Consider the following 24,210-nt stretch of genomic DNA (forward strand, 5'->3'; position numbering starts at 1 on the left):
ATAGCTAAAGCTGCAGAACCAAGCCTTCTGACGAAGATGGCCAAAAGAATGAAATACGTCTACGGAGTACGGTGCCAAACTATGCAGCAGCAGAAGTTGTATTAATGGCAACAAGTATTTGATTTATTATTAGACACTGCGCTGCTCACGAAAGTGTGCTGGCCACACCCCATTGGCGTGGGGTAGTGTGCCTGGTCTACGTAATTAGAGCCCATTATCTAAAACTGTTGGTCTTACATAAAAATGCACACATTTTATTGCATTCAATGTTTAAAAAAATTTATATGGCTCTCACAGATACACATTTTAAAATATCTGGCCTTCATGGCTCTCTTCGCCAAAAAGGTTCCCGACCCCTGGTCTAAAGTAAAGACGTGCAAATCCAAATCAAGCCTCAAATCAAGACAAATGTCTGTGTGTTTGTTTTTGTTGTTGTGGTTGTGTTCACTGGATTTGAATGATTATAACAAATTAAAAACATTTAAAATGATCTTCAAAATTGTCAAGTAAAAAGTGTCGGTATCAGTATTGACAACTGGCTTACTGCTGACTGGCTTACTTGGTATTGGATCAATATCAATACATATCACCCACCCCTACTGTCAGGAAAACAAACCAAAAAAACCCACAACATGTCAGGCTGGTTTTAACTAGAAAGTGATAAGGACTGGAGGTGAAGGGTTACGATGCAGGAAGTGTGCATGCAGCCAAGGACACGTCATGCGGATGCAGGTCATCAGGCCTTCCTCTCAGTCCATTCACACTTTATCCGCCTATCTCAGGCGACACTATGTCATCGTGTCAAAGTACCATCTACTACCTCATCTCACCTAACTGAGGTTCTGTTTATCTTTTACAATTGGGAGTATCCTATACAGTATACAGTATACAGAATACAGTATACAGTAGTGGTAGATTACTAATCAGTTCCATTAAATACTTTCATACATTTCAAGTACTTTCTTCTTCTTAATAGTATTATTTAGCCCTGAGATGGGTAAGCGATTGACATGTGACATGTTTTCCATTTGAGATTATTTTTGTAATGTTGGATATCCAAATCGAGACATAGCAAAAAGTGCGGCACTAATCATCCCTGGCAATGTTCTGATGCAAACTGTTTTCATGTTATTTTTCAGAAATGATATAAAAATATGCAGAATGAATGAATACAAGTCCAGTATGTACTGTATTATAGTAGTCCCAGGACCATCGATGTGCATGCGGCCCCTCCCTGGAAGTCTCAACTGCGCAGACTCGCTGCTCTCCGCTGTCAGGCAGGCTGACAGTATGGCGGCGGCATACAGCTGGAAAGATGCTACTGCCGCCCGTCATGTATCCATCGCCGGCAGGACGTAAATGGACTATTGACGGCGCCGAGAGCAGAGGATTACGCCAGAGAGGCCCGTTGCCGTGAAGTCCCAAAATGGCCCGGCTCGCTGACTACTTTGTTGTGGTCGGTTACGACCTCGACAAGCGAGGTGGGTGCTGGAGTTAGCCTTCGTGCTGCTAGCCTCGGCGGCCTGTTGTTAGCTTCGGGTAAACAGTAGGCGGGGATGGGGCCGGGAAGCCAATCACAGCTGACCGATTCGAATGACTGGTAGCAGGCTGTCGGCGTCAAGTCTACACCGAGGACTCCCGCTGGCTGCTTGGGATTAGTGTACTTAGACGGCAACCTTGCTGGTTTGCATCTTTAATGGGTCTAATGCAAAATGCCACCAGTTTAGCAACCGGCTAGCTCTAACTCACCGTGTTGACACTAAACTTAAGCTAAGTAAGAGCTAATGTTAGCCGGCTAATTCTGCAGGGGACTGGCTGTTTTGGACGAATTTATACTCCTGTTTTGTCTTTATCCTGTCTTAGTCGTATTTTTGCATTACTCTCGGACTTGCATTTTGCGTTTTGTGGAATTGTCAGGGTTTAGGTGGCATGCACACATCTAAACACCTTTTTGGAGGGGGTGCTCTCAGTTGTGTGCACAGTTGAAACGGTTGCTGGTTGTTGTGTGTTTTTGTGTGGATTAACCCAGATGGATTTGACCCCCCCGCCCCCCCCCCCCCGACCGAACCCTTGTGTTGTTGGGACCGTTATCTGAGCCCCCCCTCCCTCCCTGGACCCTGAGCCTTGGCCTAGATCTGTGCAGTATAATGGCTCGTTTAATCATGAAATATTCAGCCCGCCTATCCTACTGTGCAGCTCGTGCAGCTTGCAACGTGGTAGTCTTTCATTTAGAGTGGGCCCGCCTATGATTTATTCAGGGTAGGCAAATTGCTAAAAAGCTGTCTGTTATCAGATCAAACATGGGTTTCTGCATGCATGGATGCACTTTCAGAATGTTGCATTTTAGCCGTGAAAGGGGTTAATACAGGATGTCGTTACGTGGACACTGCAAACGCTGCAGAAACTCCCCTTCCTGTAGAATTGGGCCCGAATGCAATGCCGAACGGTGAGCAGGCCTTTTAAAATCATCTGGAAGCCAGACATGTCGGATGCTTAAGGATTTTAATGAATCACTACAAGCGTGCCTTGTTAACAGTAACGTGATGAAGATTATTGTGTTTGTAATGCTGTTGGCAGCAACTTTGTGCTGAACGTTTCAGTCAAGCTACTACAAGATACCTCTGTGGTTCCGTTATTGTCAGCATCCAATTGATTGATATCAGTTGACCCCATGTTATGTTATAATAGCTTACTGTGTTTATTGGTGCAGGTATCACCATGTGTGGACCACTGCACGCTGTTGACATGGCATCTGTAAAGCTGAAGTGCCCTTGTAGCATTGCAGAGCTAAAGATTAAAATTACGATATGCCTTTATTCGTCCCTCAGTGGGGAAATTTGCAAATAAAGCGCTGCAAAAACTGTAAAAATAATAAATGCCTTACCCCTTATACATTCATGGCACTCTGCATAATTGAGTAACTAAGTCGTAAGTGAGGAATGTTAAAACGGACCCTTGTAAAAGTCTGCAAAGGTCTGAGTCAGTCCACTTTTGCTCTGCCAGACTGACAGCTGTCAATTGAGCTAAAGCTAGCCGAAGCAAAGAGCCAGGCAGTGGGCCGCTGTTAGTGCTTATGAGCAAGAAGAAAGAAGCAAAGCTACTTCCGGGAAAATGATGGAGTTCATGACATTGGGCGACCAGCCATTTTTGGTCGCTATGCACTTTATTTTTGGTAAGAGGCTCAAATCAGGTCTGCAGTGTAAGCCGTTGTACAAGTTTTGTTTTTAAAATGTGAAAAATAAAAGACAGATATGATTTAGTAGTTTGTCCTCTAATCTTTTCATTTCTCTTTGAGATAACTATCTCACGTGCAGTTAAAATGACACGTTTTTGTTGTTTTTCACAGGGATTGTTGATGTCTTTTAGCAAAATTCGATTGGGACATTGACGGTGTATGAAATTGGTATCGGCCAAAATCAGAATCAGTAGATCGCTGCTCTTTAGAGGTCGATGATCGGTTAGAAAATTGTAATTGATTCACCCCTACTATTACACGTATTATAGATACAATTAAATTATTGTATGGAAAAAATGTCAATACGCATTTGTACACTAAGGGTTGTACACCTCGGTGGCTGAAGAAATACCGTATTTAAAATCTAGGTTTACTTGATGCATTATTCTTGCACAGTATTTCTCAGCTGTATGTAAATAGCTCCAAACTCAGAATAACTCAAGTTCTCAATCCTAAGAATACCAGGAATTCTGCAGCACAGCAGCGGTTCCTTCTGTGTCTAAATATTTCATGCATCCTGCCTGTGTGTGTGCATGTTTGTGTGTGTGAATGTGGGTGCAAGTTGTCACTCAAGTCAGAGGAATGTTCTGCAGGCCGGGGCAGTGACGGGTAATCAAGGCTTACATCATCGCCGCTCATGTGACTGAGTGTGTCACCTCACGCAAGAAAACCTGTGTCTGATGACAAACGAATGAATGGCGCTTTACCATGTTTCTAAGGTGTCACTTTACTCATGCTGCTATTGCCATCAGTACAGCTTATTTGGAGCCAAAATGGTGCCTGTGAGTTGGGTGGTGTCCATCGTTGCAGGGGTGTGGTTCTCATAGCAAGGGTCCCCAGAGAACAACCGTGGCTTGTCACTGTGTTTTGACAGCGGTTCCTCCACTGTGCTGAGGACCCAGCAGCCAATCACTCTCACAATCCAAGACCCAAACAGGAAATGGGGAGAGAGCCTTGGAGACTTTTTTGTTTAAAGGGAGAATACAGATTGACCCTCTGTGTGTCTGAAAGCCAGGAAAAGGACATGCATTTGAAATATGCCAATAAAACCATATTAGTTAGCTAGATGATCAGAGGTGTCCAAACTTTTTCCACCTTGAAAATGAAAGGACATTGGGTACCATTTTTATACATTTTTTTCATTTTTATGACCGCTTATCCTCACGAGGGTCACGGGTATGCTGTAGCCTATCCCAGCTGTCTTTGGGCGAGAGTCGGGTACACTCTGGACTGGTCGACAAACAGCCATTCACACTCACATTCCAATTTTTGGAGTCGCCAATCAACCTAACATGTTTTTGGAATGTGGGAGTAACCGGAGAAAACCCACGCAAGTACGGGGAAAACATGCAAACTCCATACAGAACCCAGGTCTTCACGATCTCCTGACTACGTGGCCAATATGCAAGCCACTTCTCCATCGTGTGGCCAGCTTTATTGCCAATGTAGTGGAAAAAGACGTAGCAGGAGTGCAAGACTGAAACGTCCGCTGATGTTTAAAAGCGCGAGAAACTTTCACGCTACGGTAAAAAGTCATGAGAAGAGAAAAGAGCCAGCCCCTGCTTAGTCGTTTTGTGTTTAAAAGCTCCATTGAGCATGTCGAGCCTCGTTACATTATACCTATTGTTAATATAATTATACCCCAGATGCATCCAGAAATAAACGGGTCAGGTTTTCTTCGTTTACTATTGCTATTATTCTCTGTTTGAGTAATGTCACTTGATCAAGCCTTTTCTAACATTCCATGTTACTAAACAAGTCAAAAATGTATGATTTGTGCTGATATTAGATTGATTTTGGCTGATATTCAAGGCTGCAATATCAGAATCGGGTCACCCCAAACTATTGTGCAGTCTCTTTATCTCTGGTAAATGTTTTAAGGACACATGCACACTGACCTATAGCCTTTAGATTGATTCCTTCAATGTAACTGAGACATATGGGCAGAAAATGTGATTGTCGTCTGTCTAGAAAATGCAGTTTGTTGTTTGTTTTTGTTCATTCATGTGACAGATCATGCCAAAGTCATATCGTCTGAGTGATGCAATATATTCTTTGGATTGTGCCACTCTGAAAAATGCCAGTAAAGCTGTAGCAGTGGACAGTGTTCAGGACAGCTTTTTGTGCTTCCCGTGATGTAGTGAAGCAGTAAAATGTGGATTTTGGCTGTTGTATTATGGATAGCTATCCATGAACTTTGCAAAGCAGTGACTCATTTAGGCCACACTCCCGCTTGGTTTCATCAGGCATGAATAACAAATGAAGATCTACATGATGCTTTAGAATTGTCTTATGAATTTAGTTAGATGAAGCAAATAAGAATTGAAAGGCTTGTGTGTGTGTGTGTGTGAGTGTGATGCTGCCAACAGTGCCTGCCTGTGGGCAGCCACTTCCTCTATAGCCTCCAGAGCAGGGCTGCAGCCTTTCAGGCCCTCCTGAAATAACCCCCACAATCTGCCTTTCATAGGGGGACAGGGGGACTGTGGTACACTTCACGCTTGTGTGTGCTGGCTGCTCACCCGTCAGCTACTCCAATGGCTTTGTGTTTGGTCAGTTGCTGTGGTAACGTTAACCCTACTTTGGGCTGTGGGTTGCGACGAGCGCACGTTGAATACTGACCAGCAAGGTCTTGAAACTGATAACAATGCATCCATATTCGCATGGTGGTCATATTACGCGGCCTTATGCAGCACCCTACCACTTATGTGTTTATGCATGTTGCTGTACAGTGGGACTCATTTAAGTTGACACCCCTTGGACGCAATGCTAAGATGTTGATGTTTTGTTCAGATAGCTTGCATATATTGACCCACAGTGCATTGGATTGGTTTTAGCATATTTCAAGTACAAAATGTAAGCAGTCGATTCCAGACTCCGCACCAGCACGTCTATCCAACCACGACCGGATAGAGCCCACGTAATCACAACAGCATGTGCTAGCATGCTAACAAAGTAATAAGGAGAAGGAGTGGTCACTTGATCGAGCCTTTTCTAACATTTCACATTCCAAAGTAAGTCATAAGTAGTATGTATGAATTGTGCCGTTCCAACATTCCACAATAAATGATAAAAGTATGATTTGTGTTTTATCGGAGCAAAATTGGTATCAGACAATATTCAAGCTAAATAGAAAAAAATGATTTCCACGTTAACGGAATCGTGGAATTGGCCAATAAAAACAGAATCTACTGTTAAAAGCGGAATCTCGATCTCGTGGCGAAGGAAGTGTTGTGTGGGGACGTATTTTCCCGGAGGACCGCTTAATTGTGGCGCAATCTCACAACAAACAGTAACCCGCCCCTTCCTGAGCTAAACACATCAAAACGGCGACCTGAAACACTAGTGTGAGTTGGCGGGAAGAACCCCCCCTTACGGAGCGTGAATGGAAGCTAGGTGGGTTAGCTTAGTTTAGCAGAGCATGCTGGTGCGGCTGTTTGAGCGTTTTACGATACCCGCTGACTTTGTGCAAAGTCTGAATGGAATAAGGAACAGAGGAACGCTTGTTATTGCACCCAGCTCGTCTTAACCATCAACAGACAGTTTCAACACACAGAACTCGTTTCCGGTCTTCAAAATAAGAACAGCATAATAAATAAATAAATTTATAACTGAACTGATTTTATAGGGTCTCAAATTCGAGTCTATTTGCAGCATTGCAGGTGACGCTCAGTATGTCAGTGTTACATTTGTTTGTCTGCTGTGCTTTTCATGAAGCAGACGATGGCCCCGGGCCCTCACGCTTGCCCTCATTCCTACGCAGAGGAGGGGTGTGTGTGTGTGTGTTTGCTTCCGGGGGCAGTTTATGTAGATGCATACCTCCTTAACACATGTAGACCACCTCTGTTGCCTGACACAAATGACACAATTGTCGAACATAAACTGACCTTTTTGTGTCTCACATATTATGTTGACAGCAGTGGTTAGCCACAAGCCCATTTCTTCTTCATCTCCTACGTAAAATAATTAGGTTAACAATACGTCGACTCATATTCTTTGAAATTGCCACAAATGTTTATTGGCTTATGTTTATGGCTTATTATTACTGGAGATGCCTGGTGTGCTGAAGTTGCCAAGAATGAGAAGAGCCTTCAAAATACTCGAAACAATGTGTAGGGTGTGATTATGTTCGAGGGGGGTTGTTGGGGATGCCCCCCTCCCTCCTCCCCTCTGGTTTTTATGGTTTTCCTGGAATGTGAAGAATTTCTCAGGCTCCTCTTTGGACAAAGGCTGAGTCAGTACTCTTCTGCTTAAGTCTTTTGGCGCTCAAGGGAGCAATCGTTCCAGTCCCCAAGGGGTGAATCTGACGCGTCTAGAGCAGTGTTGATATGAAGACGGGGCTTGTTGGGCTTTCATCTACTCTTGAATAAAGAGTACAGCCGTTCCATTCATTTGAATTAGCCCAATCCAGTGATGCATTGGGTAGTCATGGTCCAGGCAGAACTATGTTCTGAGTCAAGGTTTTGTTGCACTTTAGAGGTCTTGAACAGTGACACAGTTTCCGTTTTGCAACTGTTCCCACAAATGATGGTTGAAGTTTTGATTCATAATCTAACTTGTTCTGTACTGTTATTTAAATGATATAAAATATTTGCCTAAACGTGAATAGGCAGCAGCAACAGATAGAGCAACTCCCAGACTAAACTGTCAAAGCAACATGATGCCCCCATCACATTTGTACTTTTAATATGACTAACAGGACACTTTTTTGTGGTTAGATTCACTATTCCAAAGACCAAACCATCACGTTTCCATCCTTGTGCTTACCGCTAACAATCAAGAGGCGAGAGCAGCCTAATGTGGTTTGCTGTGACGCATTTTGGTTTACTTGTGTAAAGAAAGAACCCTTTATAACAAAGTTTAGCAGCACAGCAGCTGATTCCGACCAGAGAAAGCAACTTTGGGTTTGAAACCACCAATACAACCATAGTAATTCCACAGATGCCATCTCTCAGCATATTTCCTCTCTTGGAGGACCTTTCTTTTTTGTTCTGGTGGATCCGGGAGGTGGGAGTGCTCATTGTGCAGGAAGGATGTGAGTTTGCTGAAGTGCTTTTGAACACAAAAAAGCCCATCATACATTGTCTCCTGGGCGACAGTGTTGTTAACGGAGGCGATGCTGTCATTTGCTGGGATACATTTGATTTCTAAATGGTTTTCAACCATTGTTTCAACCCGTGTGTTGCGGTACTGTGAAAACACTGACAAGAGAGCACAAACGCAGTTTTCAGTTCATTCTATGATCGTGTGTTGCACTGTCTAGACCAGTGGTGGGTAATCAATTTTCCCAATGAGTCATATGAGAAACTGAATTACAGGGTTTTAATGTAATGCGATGTCAATAGCTTTAAATTAAATTAAACAAACAACATAATAAACAACAAAAAAACATGAATGAAAATAACAACCACACATACAATATTCTACATGTTATGTAGTATATTGTTAAACTAATGGAGTGGTTCATATTTGAGCTGGACCACATACTGTATATGTGGTGGTGGTGGAATAAATGGCAATGATTCGATATTGTTCAACGTGTCTTCCCCTGGGTTATATAGTTCAGGAATTGCTGTTCATGACATGTACATGTACGTTCTCCCAGGCAATTCGTATTGTCTGCCAAACATTTTGAACATTTCCCGAAATGTATTGAAACTTGGTTGCATTACTTTTGCAAGGTAGCAAGCGACACTGTCTGTGGCCGCACAGCATTTTGTGCTATTTTGTTTAGATTTACTTTGCCGACCAAACACCTCAGTAAGGACGAAGGTTCTGCTGCACCAACTGAAAAGGTGTTCATAGGTCGTATTCGCCTTCTTCCTCATCACAAAAAAATGCGACTTATCGGGTCGTCAGTCTTCATGTGCTCACCTTGTTCATTCTCTTTAAAACTGAATTATTCCCACACTGGGGCTGCGGCATCCGCCTTAGAAACAATTGTTTCTGTGCCTTCATTCATGTTATTGTCAATTTTTCGAGCCCGGGATAATTTTTGACTTTAATTATTTCATCGATTTATCAATTATGGTGACAGGCCTAATTAAACACATATAGCAAGCATAGCGCACTGTGAAAGACAACTGTTGTATGAAATTCTTACACAAACGCTGACTGTCAGGCCATCGTCGATGACAGCGTGTTGGCTGCGTGCGAGATGGCAAGCTGTCTCTTCTTCTGCCTCATTAATGGACAACACTAGGGTCCCTTTTACTGTTTGAATTTAGCCCCTTTCATTAATTATTACGGGTGGGCTCTAAAACAATGAAGCCCCTCTTACATAAAGTGGTCCAAATATAGATTTATAACCAGGGGTCCCCGTCTTGGGCCAAGATAACATTTGATGTTGATCAAAGTAGCGACTCAACTGGTCGTGTGGTCGATTGTATCACAAAAGTTGTTGGCAATGATAATGATCTTCTTCATTAGTTTGACAGCGGGAACAAATTCAGCTGACATCAGCCAAATTTTCCAAATCAAACAAAATTGTGCCATTATTTATGGGTGACTCGTCCTAGATCCTCACTGCTGATTTTTTTAAGAAACTACTCCAAAAACGTCAATATAGGGCAGAATGACCCTGTCTTTTTTTAAAAGAACATTTGCAAAAATCCTTGTCCAAGTTTCTCGATATGAAAGTAGCACTTTAGGAACATATTTCAAAAACGCAAGTTCTGAAAGGAGGATGTTGCTGTTTTCAAGGACCTACAGGAAAAAAAAAACACTAGCCTGAGATCCTCTTTATGACAGGTGCGCTCTGCTATTTCTTCGATCCAACTGCTAGTCAAATATTTTCCAATGGACAGGAGAATTCTGCTGTGTTGAAGGGCTGACTAATTTGGATCAACCCCTAACTATTAAGCATCCTGGCCAAGGAGTCTGGGTTTAGGCTCAAACATGTAAATGTGTGTTGGGGCTTTTCATGCATACATTGTGTGTTTAAGTGGCTGGCCTTGTTTGTGTATTATTTGTTCATCTGTTTTACTGAGCCCATTGTCAGGAGAATGCCGTTTGGTTCTCTTTACCCGTGACGGCATGTTGGGTCTCTGACTGAACTAAGCTGAAAGATGAGGCCTGTAGTGGTTACATAAGTCATCCCATTTTGCTACATTGTGCTTCTTTCACGAGCAAGGTCCATACTAGCAGTTGATATGTTCTCATTTATCAGGAACCACATGAAAATATATATGCAAATTTTGCATATACAGTGGAACCTGTTTAAGTCAGTCCCATTTATGTCGACAACCCGTTGACGTGGTCCTGGTCCACCACGTTCTTCAAATGACTAACAAAGTGCCTGCCTAATTCACTGTCAACAAACATGGATGACCACTTTGGTTGACATGACATGGTTGTCAACATAAGCCGGTTGCTCGTGAAACCCACCCATATTTTAGTAATCTTGTGTTGTTTCACCAGCAATACAGTAATATGTCGTCATTGAAAACGTATGCTATTATTGGAAACAAGGACTGACCTCTGCATCTGTCTCTCTTGCCCCTCTAGTGGAAGGTGAAGGTGAGGGTCAAGGTCGCATTCTCCAGCGGTTTCCTGAGAAAGACTGGGAGGACAGCCCGTTCCCACAAGGGGTGGAGCTGGTAAGTCAACATTGGATCAGTGAGTGTTCCTATAGAACAGCGGCTCGAACCGGGTGTTCAACTCTATATGTCACTTTTTGTGACATATATCCTGTATTGCATATATGATCCTAATACCAGCATTATAAGCAGCAATAGCACTACAAATTTGGAGGTTCGGTGTTAATATTAACATAGTCTGTAGGGTTTATCACTGGCGAGTGAAGCAATAGTCACAGCCGGCTCATTGTACGGTGCAAAAAAGGCTGTTAAATTGTCCCTCATCGCTGTGCTTGGTCAGATAAAGGACAAATATGAACCCCTTTAAAGCCTTTCTATTGCTTTGCTCAAATGTCAAACAACTTGATGCATATTGATGTTGGACAAAAGCAACCAGCCATAGGCAAACATGCTTGCACAGGCTGCTCAATGTCATACTCAGAGAAAAACATCAAACAAGGCAAATGTTCACTGTTTGCTTACCGAAGTCCACACTGTCTATGATGGCATTGATTGCCACAATAACAGTTTATATTTTCAAATATTAGCATACCATACAGTGGAACCCCTTTAATGTTTACAAGAGTTCTTATTATTACTATAAGTGCCTGATTAAAGTCAACATGCATGGTCGGCCGTTTTTGTCGACATGTAAATCTTCTGAAATGACAAGTGCAACATAACTGCTGAAGTTTCACAATATTAAAACCTGCTTCCTGTTCAGTGTAAGCTCCAAAATAATCAAGTATCAACTCTTTATTGTTTTTTTGGGAAATCTCTTGTCACATTTTCACTTTATGCTTCTCTGTCCTTTGGTAGTTCTGCCAGCCTAGCGGTTGGCAGCTGGTTCCCGAGCGGCAGCCCGCCTCCTTCTTTGTAGCAGTTTTGACGGACATCAACTCAGAGCGTCACTACTGTGCCTGCTTCACGTTCTGGGAGGGCCTGGACAACCCACAGGTGAGGCAGTTAGGAATGTGTTGGCCTACCATTTAATTATGATCCCCTGGCTACTCGCTGACTTTCATGGAGCGTCCATTCACTCTGTGCACAGTTACAGAAGGCGCAGGCCAGTGAAGTGGATGAGGTGGATGAAGAGCCAACGATTATTCAACCAACTCGGGTTTTTGCCCCCAAGAGCCTTGTCTTGGTGTCTCGGTTGGACTACACCGAGGTTTTCAGGGTAGGTTGCTTGATTTAAGATTTCTTCCCAGAGAAGACACAGTTACACCACTTGGGCCCCTTTAGCTCCTACAAGTCATCATATTCTTCAGCCTTTGAGCACATTTCTTTTGCCAACCTCTTCAACTCTGACCATTGTCTGAACAGAACTGTCTGGCGCTGGTCTACACCGTCCATGTCGATGGCATGACTGTCCCCTTAGAGACTGTCATTGGAAATCTCCTCACATGTGTCATCCCGATCGCCGGAGGCTCTCAGGTACCAGCCCAACTTCTCTTATGTTTTCCCAACAGAAGTTGAACGTTTTGACATGATTTGAGTGAAGCCTGACACTGAAAATAAACCATGATGCCTTTCCTTATGCTGTATCAAAGTTGCTGTGTCAGTACTTTTGGATCTGGCTGTCCCGAGCAATGTAGCAATTTGAAAAGGGGCGGGGTGCAGGCTCCTTGCACATGCAGCCATTTTTGGCATGCTTGTCACTTGGCAAGGAGCCACCCTGCAAACATTTACTCGACGCTTATCATATGCATTTCTATGGTTTCATTTGCAGTCACAGTGTTTTGTCCTCCTGTGCCCCCTTCTTTCCTCATATTTCTACATTTTTCTTAAAATGTATGTAAAAATCGCATCTGGTTCTTGTGGACCCAGTCTTGTGCATCATCTAGTCTTGTGATACTTCCTACAAACTATCCTGATATGGTATATATATTATATTATATACATGAAAATAAAAAAACTAGATATAAAAAGAAACTTATCATGCAAGTATAATTTTAAAAAATGTTCCTTTTAATTGATTAATTTTTAGACAGTTTTGTATTAATAATTTTCATATTTTTTGTAAAATAATTAAAATTATTAATGAGGCTTTTTGTATAATGCACATACAATGAAAATTCTGTTTTGTCATTAATTTGTTCCAAAAGGTCTGACCAAAAAAAGAAAGTACAAAATATATTAAAACACACATTCAAACACTCAGAAATAAGAGTTTTTTTTCATCATTCTGTGTGTTTTTTAATGAACAAATTAATCACACCCACATACACATAATAAAGTTGATTAAAGGATAGCCTATCTGTCTACAGTGTCCCAACTTGAAAAGAACCCGTTTATGCGTATTTGTGGCAATAATTTTAATAAAAAAAAAATGGTACGAACACCGGCACGTATGAAAAGAGAGGCTCTACTGTATATTACAGTATGTCCAAACTACAATTTATATTTGTATCTGATCCACCTATTGTGGTTTCCCAATGTTGCAATACCTTTCTGCCCCATACTGTACACCGGTTCCTCTGTGTTACAGATAATTGAGTCCTCAGATTGTAGTTTAGACAAGGTTCCACAGGTCCCGGCCTGTGACTGGCTGCTGGCCTGTCTCCAGGTAATGTTGTCAATCTATTAAGCTCGACCAATCAAAAAGCCCTTGTTGTTACGTGTTTCTGTTCAAAATCAAACAGGCTGGAGATGTTTTCTCTTCTTCAAAGGAATGCACCCTTCATTTTTAAATTGTGGCACTGTAGCTTTTTGGGGTCTCTTTTGCTCATACAGGAGCATGTTCATCATTTCAAACCTATTATTGTTTTTCCTACATTTCATTTCTCATGATTTTGCTGAACTACCACGGGTATTAACACATAAAAAAGGTACAAACCATGTCTGCAGTTGCTAGGAGACCATATGGCAGATGGCAGATGGCTTCGTATGGCATCGTCTGAATGGGAGACTCGCATCTAATCGGTCTTAACACACATGCAGACAGCACTGTGAATGCACCGTTCCAACACGTGGACCACTACACAAACATATGGCTGTACAGGCCAAACAATAACAAATCTTTGTGACAATATGAACAACACAACAAACCCCCCCCCCAGTTATTTGTGAAGGAAAAAAAAAATATATTGATCTAATCACACTAGTATAGATCCGATACGGTCTTAATAGGATCCACTCTTTGTATATATTTATAATCATTACCAGGATAGTCGACGATCACTGACTAAATCTCATCTTGGCGAGACATGTTTGGCATAACTAAGAAAATGAACTTGTGTCTGTTGGAGGGCATTGCCATGCTGTGTGGCATGTAGCATGTGTATTTTAGTGTCTTTTACAAAACATATTTTGTATGGATGGCATTTATTGAAGGTTGCCAGTTTGATTTTTAGTACTCATTATAGTCCAAATTACATTCTGCATCATTCCAAAAATACATTGAGCTACAGTGCATCCGGAAAGTATTCACAGCGCTTCACTTTTTCTACATTTTGTCATGTTACAGCCTCATTCCAAACTGTATTAAATTAATCTCTTACCTCAAAATTCTACACAAAATACTCCATTATGACAATGTGAAAAAAGGTTTTTTTGACATGTTTTGAATTGATTAAAAATAGAAAACAAAAAAATCACATTTACATAAGTATTCACAGCCTTTGCTTAATACTTTGTTGATCCACCTTTGGCAGCAATTACAGCCTCAAGTCTTTTTGAATATTATCCCACAAGTTTAGCACACCTATCTTTAGGCAGTTTTGCTCATTCTTCTTTGCAATAAGTCTCAAGCTCCATCAGGTTGGATGGGGGACGTCTGTGCACAGCCATTTTCAGATCTCTCCAGAGATGTTCGATCGGATGGAGTGGCCCAGCCAGAGTCCAGACTTGAATCTGGACTCTGGCTGGGCCACTCCAGGACATTCACGGAGTGGTTCTGAAGCCAATCTTTTGAGATCTTGGCTGTGTGCTAATGTCTACTGTCTATATGGTCAAGGTACATGACCAGTCTACTGAGGTCAAGAGCGCTCTGGAGCAGGTTTTCATTCAGGATATTTCTATATATTGCTGCATTCATTTTTCCTTCTATCCTGACTAGTCTGCCAGTTCCTGCTGCTGAAAAACATCCCCACAGCATGATGCTGCCACCACCATGCTTCACTGTAGGGATGGTATTGGCCTGGTGATGAGCAGTGCCTGGTTTCCTCCAAACATGGCGCCTGGCATTCACACCAATGAGTTCAATCTTTGTCTCATCAGACCAGAGAATTTTGTTTCTCATGGTCTGAGAGTCATTCAGGTGCTTCTTGGCAAATTCCAGACGGGCTGCCATGTTCCTTTTACTAAGGAGTGGCTTTCGTCTGGCCACTCTACCATACAGACCTGATTGGTGGATTGCTGCAGAGATGATTGTCCTTCTGGAAGGCTCTCCTCTCTCCACAGAGGAACGCTGGAGCTCTGACAGAGTGACCATCGGGGCCTTGGTCACCTCCCTGACTAAGGCCCTTCTTCCCCGATGGCTCAGTTTAGAAGGCCGGCCAGCTCTAGGAAGACTCCTGGTGGTTCCAAACGTCTTCCATTTACGAATAATGGAGGCCACTGTGCTCATTGGGACCTTCAAAGCAGCAGAAATGTTTCTGTATCCTTTCCCAGATTTGTGCCTCAAGACAATCCTGTCTCGCAGGTCTACAGACAGTTCTTTTGACTTCATGCTTGGTGTTTGTGCTCTGACATGCACAGTCAACTGTGGGACCTTATATAGACAGTTATTATATTTCCAAATCATGTCCAATCAACTGAATTTACTGCAGGTGGACTCCAATTAAGCTGTAGAAAGATCTCAAGGATGATCAGAGGAAAAAAGATGCACCTGAGCTCAATTTTGAACTTCATGGCAAAGGCTGTGAATACTTATGTAAATGTGATTTCTTAGTTTTCTATTTTTAATATATTCAAAAAAAGTAAAAAAAAAAACTTTTTCACATTGTCATAATGGAGTATTTTGTGTAGAATTTTGAGGTAAGAGATTAAATTAATACAATTTGGAATGAGGCTGTAACATGACAAAATGTGGAAAAAGTGAAGCGCTGTGAATACTTTCTGGATGCACTGTATTTATATGAAATGCTTCATTTGTTACCAGATAGCTGCTTTACTTTCTTTTGCATCTTGCATGGATGTATTCTTTATTCCAGTAATATTATTTTGCATCTCACCAATTTGAGCTGTACTGTGTCCACATCATGGTTGGTCATAACCTGTGTGTTATCCTGCCGGTTACATTTGTGTGTGTGTGTGTGTGTCTCTGTCTCTCAACTGGATGCTTGTGTAGCCGGGCCAGGAGGAGAGAGGAGACAGTTTGGTATGCATGCTTGACTTTATTCTCCCTCGTCACACTGATCCTTGATCCTCCCTTCTCTTCCTTTTCTCCACACACAGTATGTCGCAGATTTCATAAAAAATGTGAACAAGAACTGATCCGTTGGGTTCCTTTTAAAAGTAGCTCAAATTAAAAAAGAAAATATATAAGCCGCTACTTTTTCCTTTATTTCAGAACTACTACTAATTAAATACTCCGCCACTGGCGAGTCAGTAAGGAAATGGTAGGTGATTCTTTAGCAGGAGCCAATCAGCTTGTCAACACATTGGAATTTGCAGGAGGTCAGTATTTTTTTTGTTTGTTTCTTTCAGCTTTTTCATGATTACGGAGTGGCCACAGTGGATCTTTCTTGATCCCCATGTGATTTGACTTAAGCCCTTAAAACACTAAGACAATATAACAGTTTGGCTCACGGTGTCATCTTACAAATAACACTGAACTCATCACACATTATTCCCATAATGCATTGCGTCTGAGCAACGCATTCAATGGGGTCCTGCAATGACGTCAGCTCCCCTCAAAAATAGAAGCCTAAATAAATTCATTCATTCATTCATTTTCTACCACTTTTTCCTTACGAGGGTCGCGGGGGTGCTGGAGCCTATCCCAGCTGTCTTCGGGCGAGAGGCGGGGTACACCCTGGACTGGTCGCCAGCCAATCCCTAAATAAATAAAAAAAAAAATAGAACCCTAACCCTCATTTTTGTCACGAGAAACAAATTGCCATTTTAGGCTAATTCACAAAACAGGTATGACAATTGTCTAAGTCTTGCAGGATTGCAAGATTCCTTTATGTACAAGCCCAAAATGATTTTCATCTGTCAAAATGTCATCCTATGCATATGCCAGATGAAGAGAAAGTTTTTTCCAATGGAATAATAATAATAAAACTTGGCACAATGATGTCCAAATGCATATTGCAACATGGATGAATCCATCAGCAATGATAGCATGTAGCAATGGTTCCCCATTAGAGCTGCATACCTAACATCAATTGCCATATTTTCCATGCATTTGTGGAAAAAGCAGTGTATTTCTTAAACATACCTGACGATCAGTTATTGTGTCACAGTATTGAGTTGCTCAGAGCTCGCCAGTGGCTGTTTTTGCCGAAAGCACGAGATCATGCTGCAACATTTGCCTTTCAGAAATCACATCGCTTACTTATCATTGTGCCGCTTGGACACATCAAACCCCTTCATTAATTTTCCCGTTTGAAAAGTAACACAATAACCCGCTTCCACCATGCACTGGAATTGCCGCTATAGTTTAGAACCCAGGCGTCTCTTTAATGAAAGTGTGCATATCAACCGCAGTGTTACTTGCAGTTTTTGTTCATTTCTCCAGCCAAGATGTTTTTTTAAATTGAATAACACTAGCGCCATAAAAAGTAGTGTATGTAACTTTTAGGACCACCTAGGCCAGGGGTCGGCAACCTCGAGCATCAAAAGAGCCATTTTGCCTTCACTTCCAGTAAAGAAAAATGGCCTGGAATTGCAAAACATGACCGAATTGTCGTATGAAATATTTAGGCTTTTTTGAGTCATTCCTGAATTAGTGTCAAATTCAAAGAAAACAGAGCCAACTTTAATATAAAAAAATGCCCATCAGGCTTCACATATGTATGAATGTCATCAGTTGCCTACTGGTGATGTTTGTTGAAATTCTTGACTGAATCATTTCTTGATTATTTTCATTCTGTTATTTTAATGAATGATTCTTTCATGTATTATGTATGAATAACATACCGTATATACAGCATGTACAGTGTAAACATTTTCATTGCACAGTTTTGATGGACCTTAATTTAAATGGAACTGAAAATGGAATGCAGTGGGAGAACAGATTTACAGTCCGCCGGAGGCCTGATTAGTTTGTCACCGACATAAAGAGAAGCGACTGCGATGATTAATTTGACCTCTGGACACACTAAGCCCGCAAAATGAATCATCCATGCACATCAAACCGCATCCAACACAAGTGTGCACCTGTTAGACAACAGTAGACGGCTCTCTCTTGTATGACACTTTCCATGTCAGAGGGATACCGACCCCCTCCCCTTCAAAATTCATTGATATGGTGGCTCTGGTGTTGATTTACCGTGAGCATCAGCTGGAATGGCTTGTGTCTTATTTATCACGTACCTGCAAAGCTTCTGGAATTCTCTATTGTGCTGATTCACGCTCCCCCCCCCCCCCCCGAGCACACTGTGATTAAACCACGCTGCTGTTTCTGAGAAGCAACGCACGTTCCTCCGCCACCGCATGCCGTTTTAATGAAACCTGTTTCTTCTCGTCTCGCTTTACCTGTAGCGGACCATCACATTAGGCGCTGGCGACCGACAGGTTATCCAGACTCCCATCAATGATTCCCTTCCCGTCAGCGGCAGCAGCGCAGCCCAGCTCTTCCGACAGCTTGGTACGGACAAACCTAACATAACACTACACCGACACAGCATTTCCTGATTGTATCTTGTGGCTGTGATTTAGATGATTGTGATTGTTATCCAATGGTCTTTGTTGATACTAAATGATGCTAACAAAGTTGTCCCTTTTGTATTCTTCTCAATACCGACATGTCCAATTCTCCTGCAGGCATCGTCAATGTGCTATACCTGTTCTGTGCTGCCCTTACGGAGCATAAGATCCTGTTCCTGTCGAGCAGTTACCAACGACTAACAGATGCCTGCCGTGGACTGTTGGCCATCATGTTCCCCCTTAAATACAGGCAAGTTTTGGAATATGTCATGTAAAGTAGCATACCAACTGCTAATGTGCTCTATATGTGTCTCCCCAGCTTCACATATGTTCCCATCTTGCCTGGTAAACTCCTGGAGGTTCTGAGTACTCCCACCCCTTTCATCATCGGTGTCAATTCTTTTTTCCGCTCTGAGACACAAGAACTGGTGAGTTGTCATCACAGGGATGTCCAACCTACTTCCACTGAGGGCCGCACACTCAAAAAAGAAGTAGTGCAAGAAAAAAACTGCACCTCAGCTTTGTGATGTAGGTGAAATATGAACACAAACTTTGGTCTTTGCTCATTTTTTGCCCATTTTTGCTGTTGTTTTTTCCATTAATTCATTCATTTTCTACCGCTTATCCTCACGAGGGTCGTGGGGTAAATGTACACGCAATTTGTCTGTGTGTGTTTTAGTTGGATGTCATCATTGCTGACCTTGACGGTGGCACCGTTACCATACCAGAGTGTGTCCACATCTCCCTTCTACCTGAGCCCCTCCTTCAGCAGACTCAGACTGCGCTTTCAATGGTAAGAACTGGTGTCTAGACCGCCAAACATGTCATGCAGTGGAACCCATTTAAATTGACTCCTCTCGGACCGAATTTGACTTCAGTGGTTGTTGACAACCGACCAACCAATTGCATCACAAAACTGTTGCACCCCTCAGTCGTTCGTATTCCTGCGCATTGTCGCCTCTCCATTGTTGTGTATGTGTTCCACAGCCTAGGAAGACTCCATCCACAGCCATTGAATTATATCTGTGAAACTATGAAAACCTGCTTTAACTGCACTTGAGGTAGTTCTCTCATAAAAATCTAAAGTTTGGAAAATGCCAAAATTACAAAAATACAAAATGTTATGAGCTCCTTTAGTCTGTGATGTTTTTAGTCATGTTACACTGCAGACCTACAGTACTACACAAACACACACACACACACAGAGTTGGTGGATAAAAGCAGACAATACACGACCAATGTATAATGCAGAATATCAACCAACTCCTATGTGATTGCCAGCCTTTTGTACCAAAACTGTACAGCAAAGCACTCTGGGAAACAGGAAATACTCACAGCAACGCTACACTCTATAGCAGAGGTAGGGAACCTATGGCTCGGGAGCCAGGTAGGGCTCTTTTGATGACTGTATCTGGCTCTCAAGCATTTCTTACCACAATAAAAATTTATTTTTGCTAACATTTTAAAGTAAACCATCACAGAAATGACTGTTAAAAATAATATTCAAAATCAACAACTTTCTTATGCATTTTAATTCGTCCATCTATATTCTGCTGCAATACGGCCAACCATATCTATCTTTCCTGATGATATTTTCCAAGTCAAACACCAAAACTTGATTATTACTGGGTAATGCTGTAGTCTACCTCGGTCATTGAGATGTCAAAAAAACATGTAAATGTAAACTTTCCTCCTTTAGTCAAATAACTAAAGCTGCAGAACCAAGCCTTCTGACGAAGATGGCCAAAAGAATGAAATACGTCTACGGAGTACGGTGCAAAACTATGCAGCACCAGAAGTTGTATTAATGGCAACAAGTATTTGATTTATTATTAGACACTGCGATGCTCACGAAAGTGTGCTGGCCACACCCCATTGGCGTGGGGTAGTGTGCCTGGTCTACGTAATTAGAGCCCATTATCTAAAACTGTTGGTCTTACATAAAAATGCACACATTTTATTGTATTCAATGTTTTAAAAAATGTATATGGCTCTCACAGATACACATTTTAAAATATCTGGCCTTCATGGCTCTCTTCGCCAAAAAGGTTCCCGACCCCTGCTCTATAGGTATCATAGCTGAGGAGATGCTCACTCTCTTCTGTGTTCATTTCGTATAGAGCCAATGCGCTCAGACACATGCAGAGTGAACCCTCTTGTCATCCAGATGTGTAGCACAGAGACACTGATGACGCAGACGTGCAAACCCTTATATGTCGATTTAATTGTCAATTTAATTGTTGGAAAAATCAATGTATCCATTATAGTGACTATAATTGTAATAATTATAGGCTTTACAGAGTACATTTTATTGGCACCCTGCATAGACAGAGCTGATAGTTTTTTTGTTTCATCATTTTTTCTAGATCTTGAAGAGGGGTTATATCTGTTATGTTTCAGCCATTTAATATAATGATTTTTTTTCTGAAATAAAATGACCTGACATATAAGCAAACATGAATGTAACAGCCGGTCTGGGCCTTATGCGGACATCATTGCAAAAGAGGAAAACCGATCAGCGTGTTTCTGAAAGAGATGTAATCTGGTGTGTGGGAAGCATGCAGGAACAATGGTGCTATAGATTGTTGATAGGCAACCCTAAATCAGGGCTTAGCTGAATCGAGGATGAGATTGGTTCATCTCGGTCGGGATCTACTGCCGTCATTGTTGCATGAACACGGTCTAAAGGTCTAAAACATTTGTTACCTTTTATTTTTTTTAATAATTTTAAACACTGATTATATCAGTGCTGTCAGGGCTTATTGAAATGTGCTTTTAAATATTTGTAAACAAAGGTTTTGGCATAATATGTGCTGTAATCAAATGACAAATTACATATGTATACTATATAGTCAATAATATTCAATATTAAATGTAATTTTTTCAATGTTGGTGCCCCATGAAGAGATATTAAATATTTGCAGAAATGTTAGGGGGTGTACTCACTTTTGTATTATACAGTGTTATCGTGAAAAATAGTGACAGGAAGAATTTCAAGTCAATATTGCTTTTTACATCATAATTCTGTAAATGCAATAGGAATGGAAAACAAAACCATCATGTTTTGTTTGTTTTTTTTATTCATATTTTTTACTATATCACTATTATTTATGGATTTTTGGCTTTCTCCAAATCTTGGTGGTTTCTTTTGTTCGTGAAGAACGTACTTGTAGTGTAGTAATATCTCGACACACATGTGGGACGTACAAATATCTGAATGTGCGTTGGCTGCACTAATTATGTTTGCGGGGTGCACATGCACCATGCCGGCAACGCATACGAAAGACCCACTTGAGCTGTACGAAGTGCTTCCGTTTGTCTTTTAATGTAAGCGCCCATAGTGTATGTTTGACATAAGCACGTCATGAGCAAAAAAATTATGTAAATCACTCAGCTTTTGTAATTGATTGATTGATTGAAATGAGACAATCGTGGTTGTGTTGGTTTGTTTCTTTGAGTAAATTTGATGGCATGTTTGGCTGTTGCAGGTTTTGGATCCGGAGCTGGAAGTTGCTGATCATGCCTTCCCCCCTCAGTCCTCGCAACCCTCTGCTCTCAAGATCCAGGTGACATTAAGCATTCAACAATTTGGAGATTGGCTGCCAATAAATTACCTTTATAATATCCCGTGGTTGTTTGTGGTCTGCACTGTCTGCATGCTAAGATGACGTCCTAACTACTATTGTTTCTTTCATTTCAAATGTGGCTTCGGACTTAATCTGGACAATGTTGTATGTTTCAGGATAAGGAGATCCGGGCAGTTTTCCTGTGGTTGTTTGCTCAGCTCTTCCAGGGTTATCGCTGGTGTTTACATATCATCCGCATTCACCCCGAACCTGTTATCCGCTTCCATAAGGTAGAATGAGGCCCTCCATGCTGAATGTAGCACGGTTTACTCACTCAAATCAAATGTTTTGAATGAAGGGCTTGGATTTCTCATGTTTTCCTCAGGCTGCCTTTCTCGGCCAAAGGGCGCTGACTGAAGATGACTTCCTCATGAAGGTGTTGGATGGCATGGCGTTTGCTGGATTTGTGTCCGAGCGAGGACCTCCTTACAGAGCCACGGATTTGTTTGATGACGTGAGTGCAGTTGTTGATGCAACATTATCTATCCATCCATTTATTCCTTCCTTTGACCAGGATTTTTTATTCCCTGGACATTAAAAAAACATTTCTGATTGTGTCGCTTTGTTGGAATAGACACATAAAGTAAGAAATTGTGTTCGGGCACACTCGCACTAGGCCAGTGGTTTCTAAAGTGCGACCCCAGGGTCATTTTCGGCTGGCTTACAGCAACCCACTGCTTCCACTTTACTTTGCAGCCAAATGTAGGACCCCTTTAAAGATTTGGAACCAAGAGACAAAACTCGCGACTGTAAGTAGAAAAGTGTTGCAAGTCTGGTCTGCGAGTGTGATATGATGGCTTCTCCCTGTCCTCTTTTGCGTGACCAGCAGAGGAGATTTATAATGGGCTTAATCCTCAGTAGGATCACTGGGGTAGGCTGGAGCCTATCCCAGCTGACTTTGTGTGAAAGGTGGTGTACATCCCGAACTGGTCGCCAATCGCAGGGCACATAAACACAAACAACCATTCACACTCACATTATGGGTTAGAGTCATCAATTATCCTAACAGGCATTTTTTTGGAATGTGGGAGTACCTGGAGAAAACCCATGCACGGGGAGAACATGCAAACTCCACACAGAGAAGTCCAACAGAGATTCAAACACTAGGCCACCATGCGACCCAAGACCGAAGGCGGCAGTGAAAACTTGAACTATCACATGTTCAGCTGCCATTTTGTTTTGACACTGTTGTTAGTGTAAATGAATATGATCCAACATGGCTAAATTAGCATTGCTGCTGTAAATCAGTCCATTTGATTTTATTTTGAAACAAATGAAATACAATTTAATGGGCTTGGCAGGTTGATTAAACCAAAATAAAAAATGGGCAGTAATAGATATTTTCAAATGTGTGTTGTCCTCTTATTACAGGAGTGAGTGACAGGAAGACAGTCCAAATTCAAAAGTGAGTGGATGGAAGACCCCCATTTGAGAGACTGGCTAGGAGAGGTGTCAGGAGATATACACGGGGCATACTGCCAGCTACGTTTGCCAGCTGATCTTCTGATGTTGGCAACATAGATTTTTCAGCTCTCAAGAGTCCCGCACGAGGGCAAGGCCCTGTCAGGGATTGCTGGACAATAACAGAATCCGATGACCGAATTTAAAAAGGGGGTTACTTCAGAAGACACTGTAGAGGGAAGTAGCTGTGTGGTCTAGCTGCACTATTCATTCAATTCCAGTTCTGACATCTCAGCAATTTTTGGTCAAACAGGCGGATTGGTGTGGCATCCGCAGTCATGTTGACTCTGCACTGGTCTCCATTTACCGGTTGATATACGTTCCTACCGTCACCTATGGTCATGAGCTTTTGGTGCTAACCAAAAGGACAAGATTGTGGATAGAAGTGACTGAAATGAGTTTCCTTTGTATGGTGGCTGGTCTCTCCCTTATACATACAGGAAGGACCACTGTTACTGAACTGGAGTCGCTGATCCTCTAACATTGAGAGGAGACA

The 24,210-nt window shown here is 41.9% G+C and overlaps 1 protein-coding gene across 3 annotated transcripts in view; it reads left to right on the forward strand.

The window, feature by feature from the left end:
• The first annotated feature begins 1,260 nt into the window (after positions 1–1,260).
• The window catches only part of sbf1 (SET binding factor 1), a 37,242-nt gene continuing 14,292 nt past the window's right edge, over positions 1,261–24,210 (forward strand). For 2 of the 3 annotated variants that reach the window (XM_058067283.2, XM_078794274.1), the window contains exons 1-13: positions 1,261–1,481; positions 10,739–10,830; positions 11,629–11,766; positions 11,861–11,989; positions 12,136–12,246; positions 16,103–16,132; positions 18,463–18,568; positions 18,745–18,877; positions 18,947–19,055; positions 19,307–19,420; positions 22,116–22,193; positions 22,370–22,483; positions 22,579–22,707. In XM_058067283.2, the coding sequence (XP_057923266.2) occupies positions 1,427–1,481; positions 10,739–10,830; positions 11,629–11,766; positions 11,861–11,989; positions 12,136–12,246; positions 16,103–16,132; positions 18,463–18,568; positions 18,745–18,877; positions 18,947–19,055; positions 19,307–19,420; positions 22,116–22,193; positions 22,370–22,483; positions 22,579–22,707 (1,338 nt within the window). In that variant the 5' untranslated portion in view covers positions 1,261–1,426. The remainder of the gene's footprint in view (positions 1,482–10,738; positions 10,831–11,628; positions 11,767–11,860; positions 11,990–12,135; positions 12,247–16,102; positions 16,133–18,462; positions 18,569–18,744; positions 18,878–18,946; positions 19,056–19,306; positions 19,421–22,115; positions 22,194–22,369; positions 22,484–22,578; positions 22,708–24,210) is intronic. The other variant, XM_058067284.2, reaches the window with a different exon arrangement.

The sequence above is a fragment of the Doryrhamphus excisus genome, linkage group LG2 (genome assembly GCF_037039965.1).
Source record: "Doryrhamphus excisus strain RoL-2023G ecotype Guam linkage group LG2, RoL_Dexc_Guam_v1.1, whole genome shotgun sequence".
In the NCBI taxonomy this organism is placed as follows: Eukaryota; Metazoa; Chordata; class Actinopteri; order Syngnathiformes; family Syngnathidae; genus Doryrhamphus; species Doryrhamphus excisus.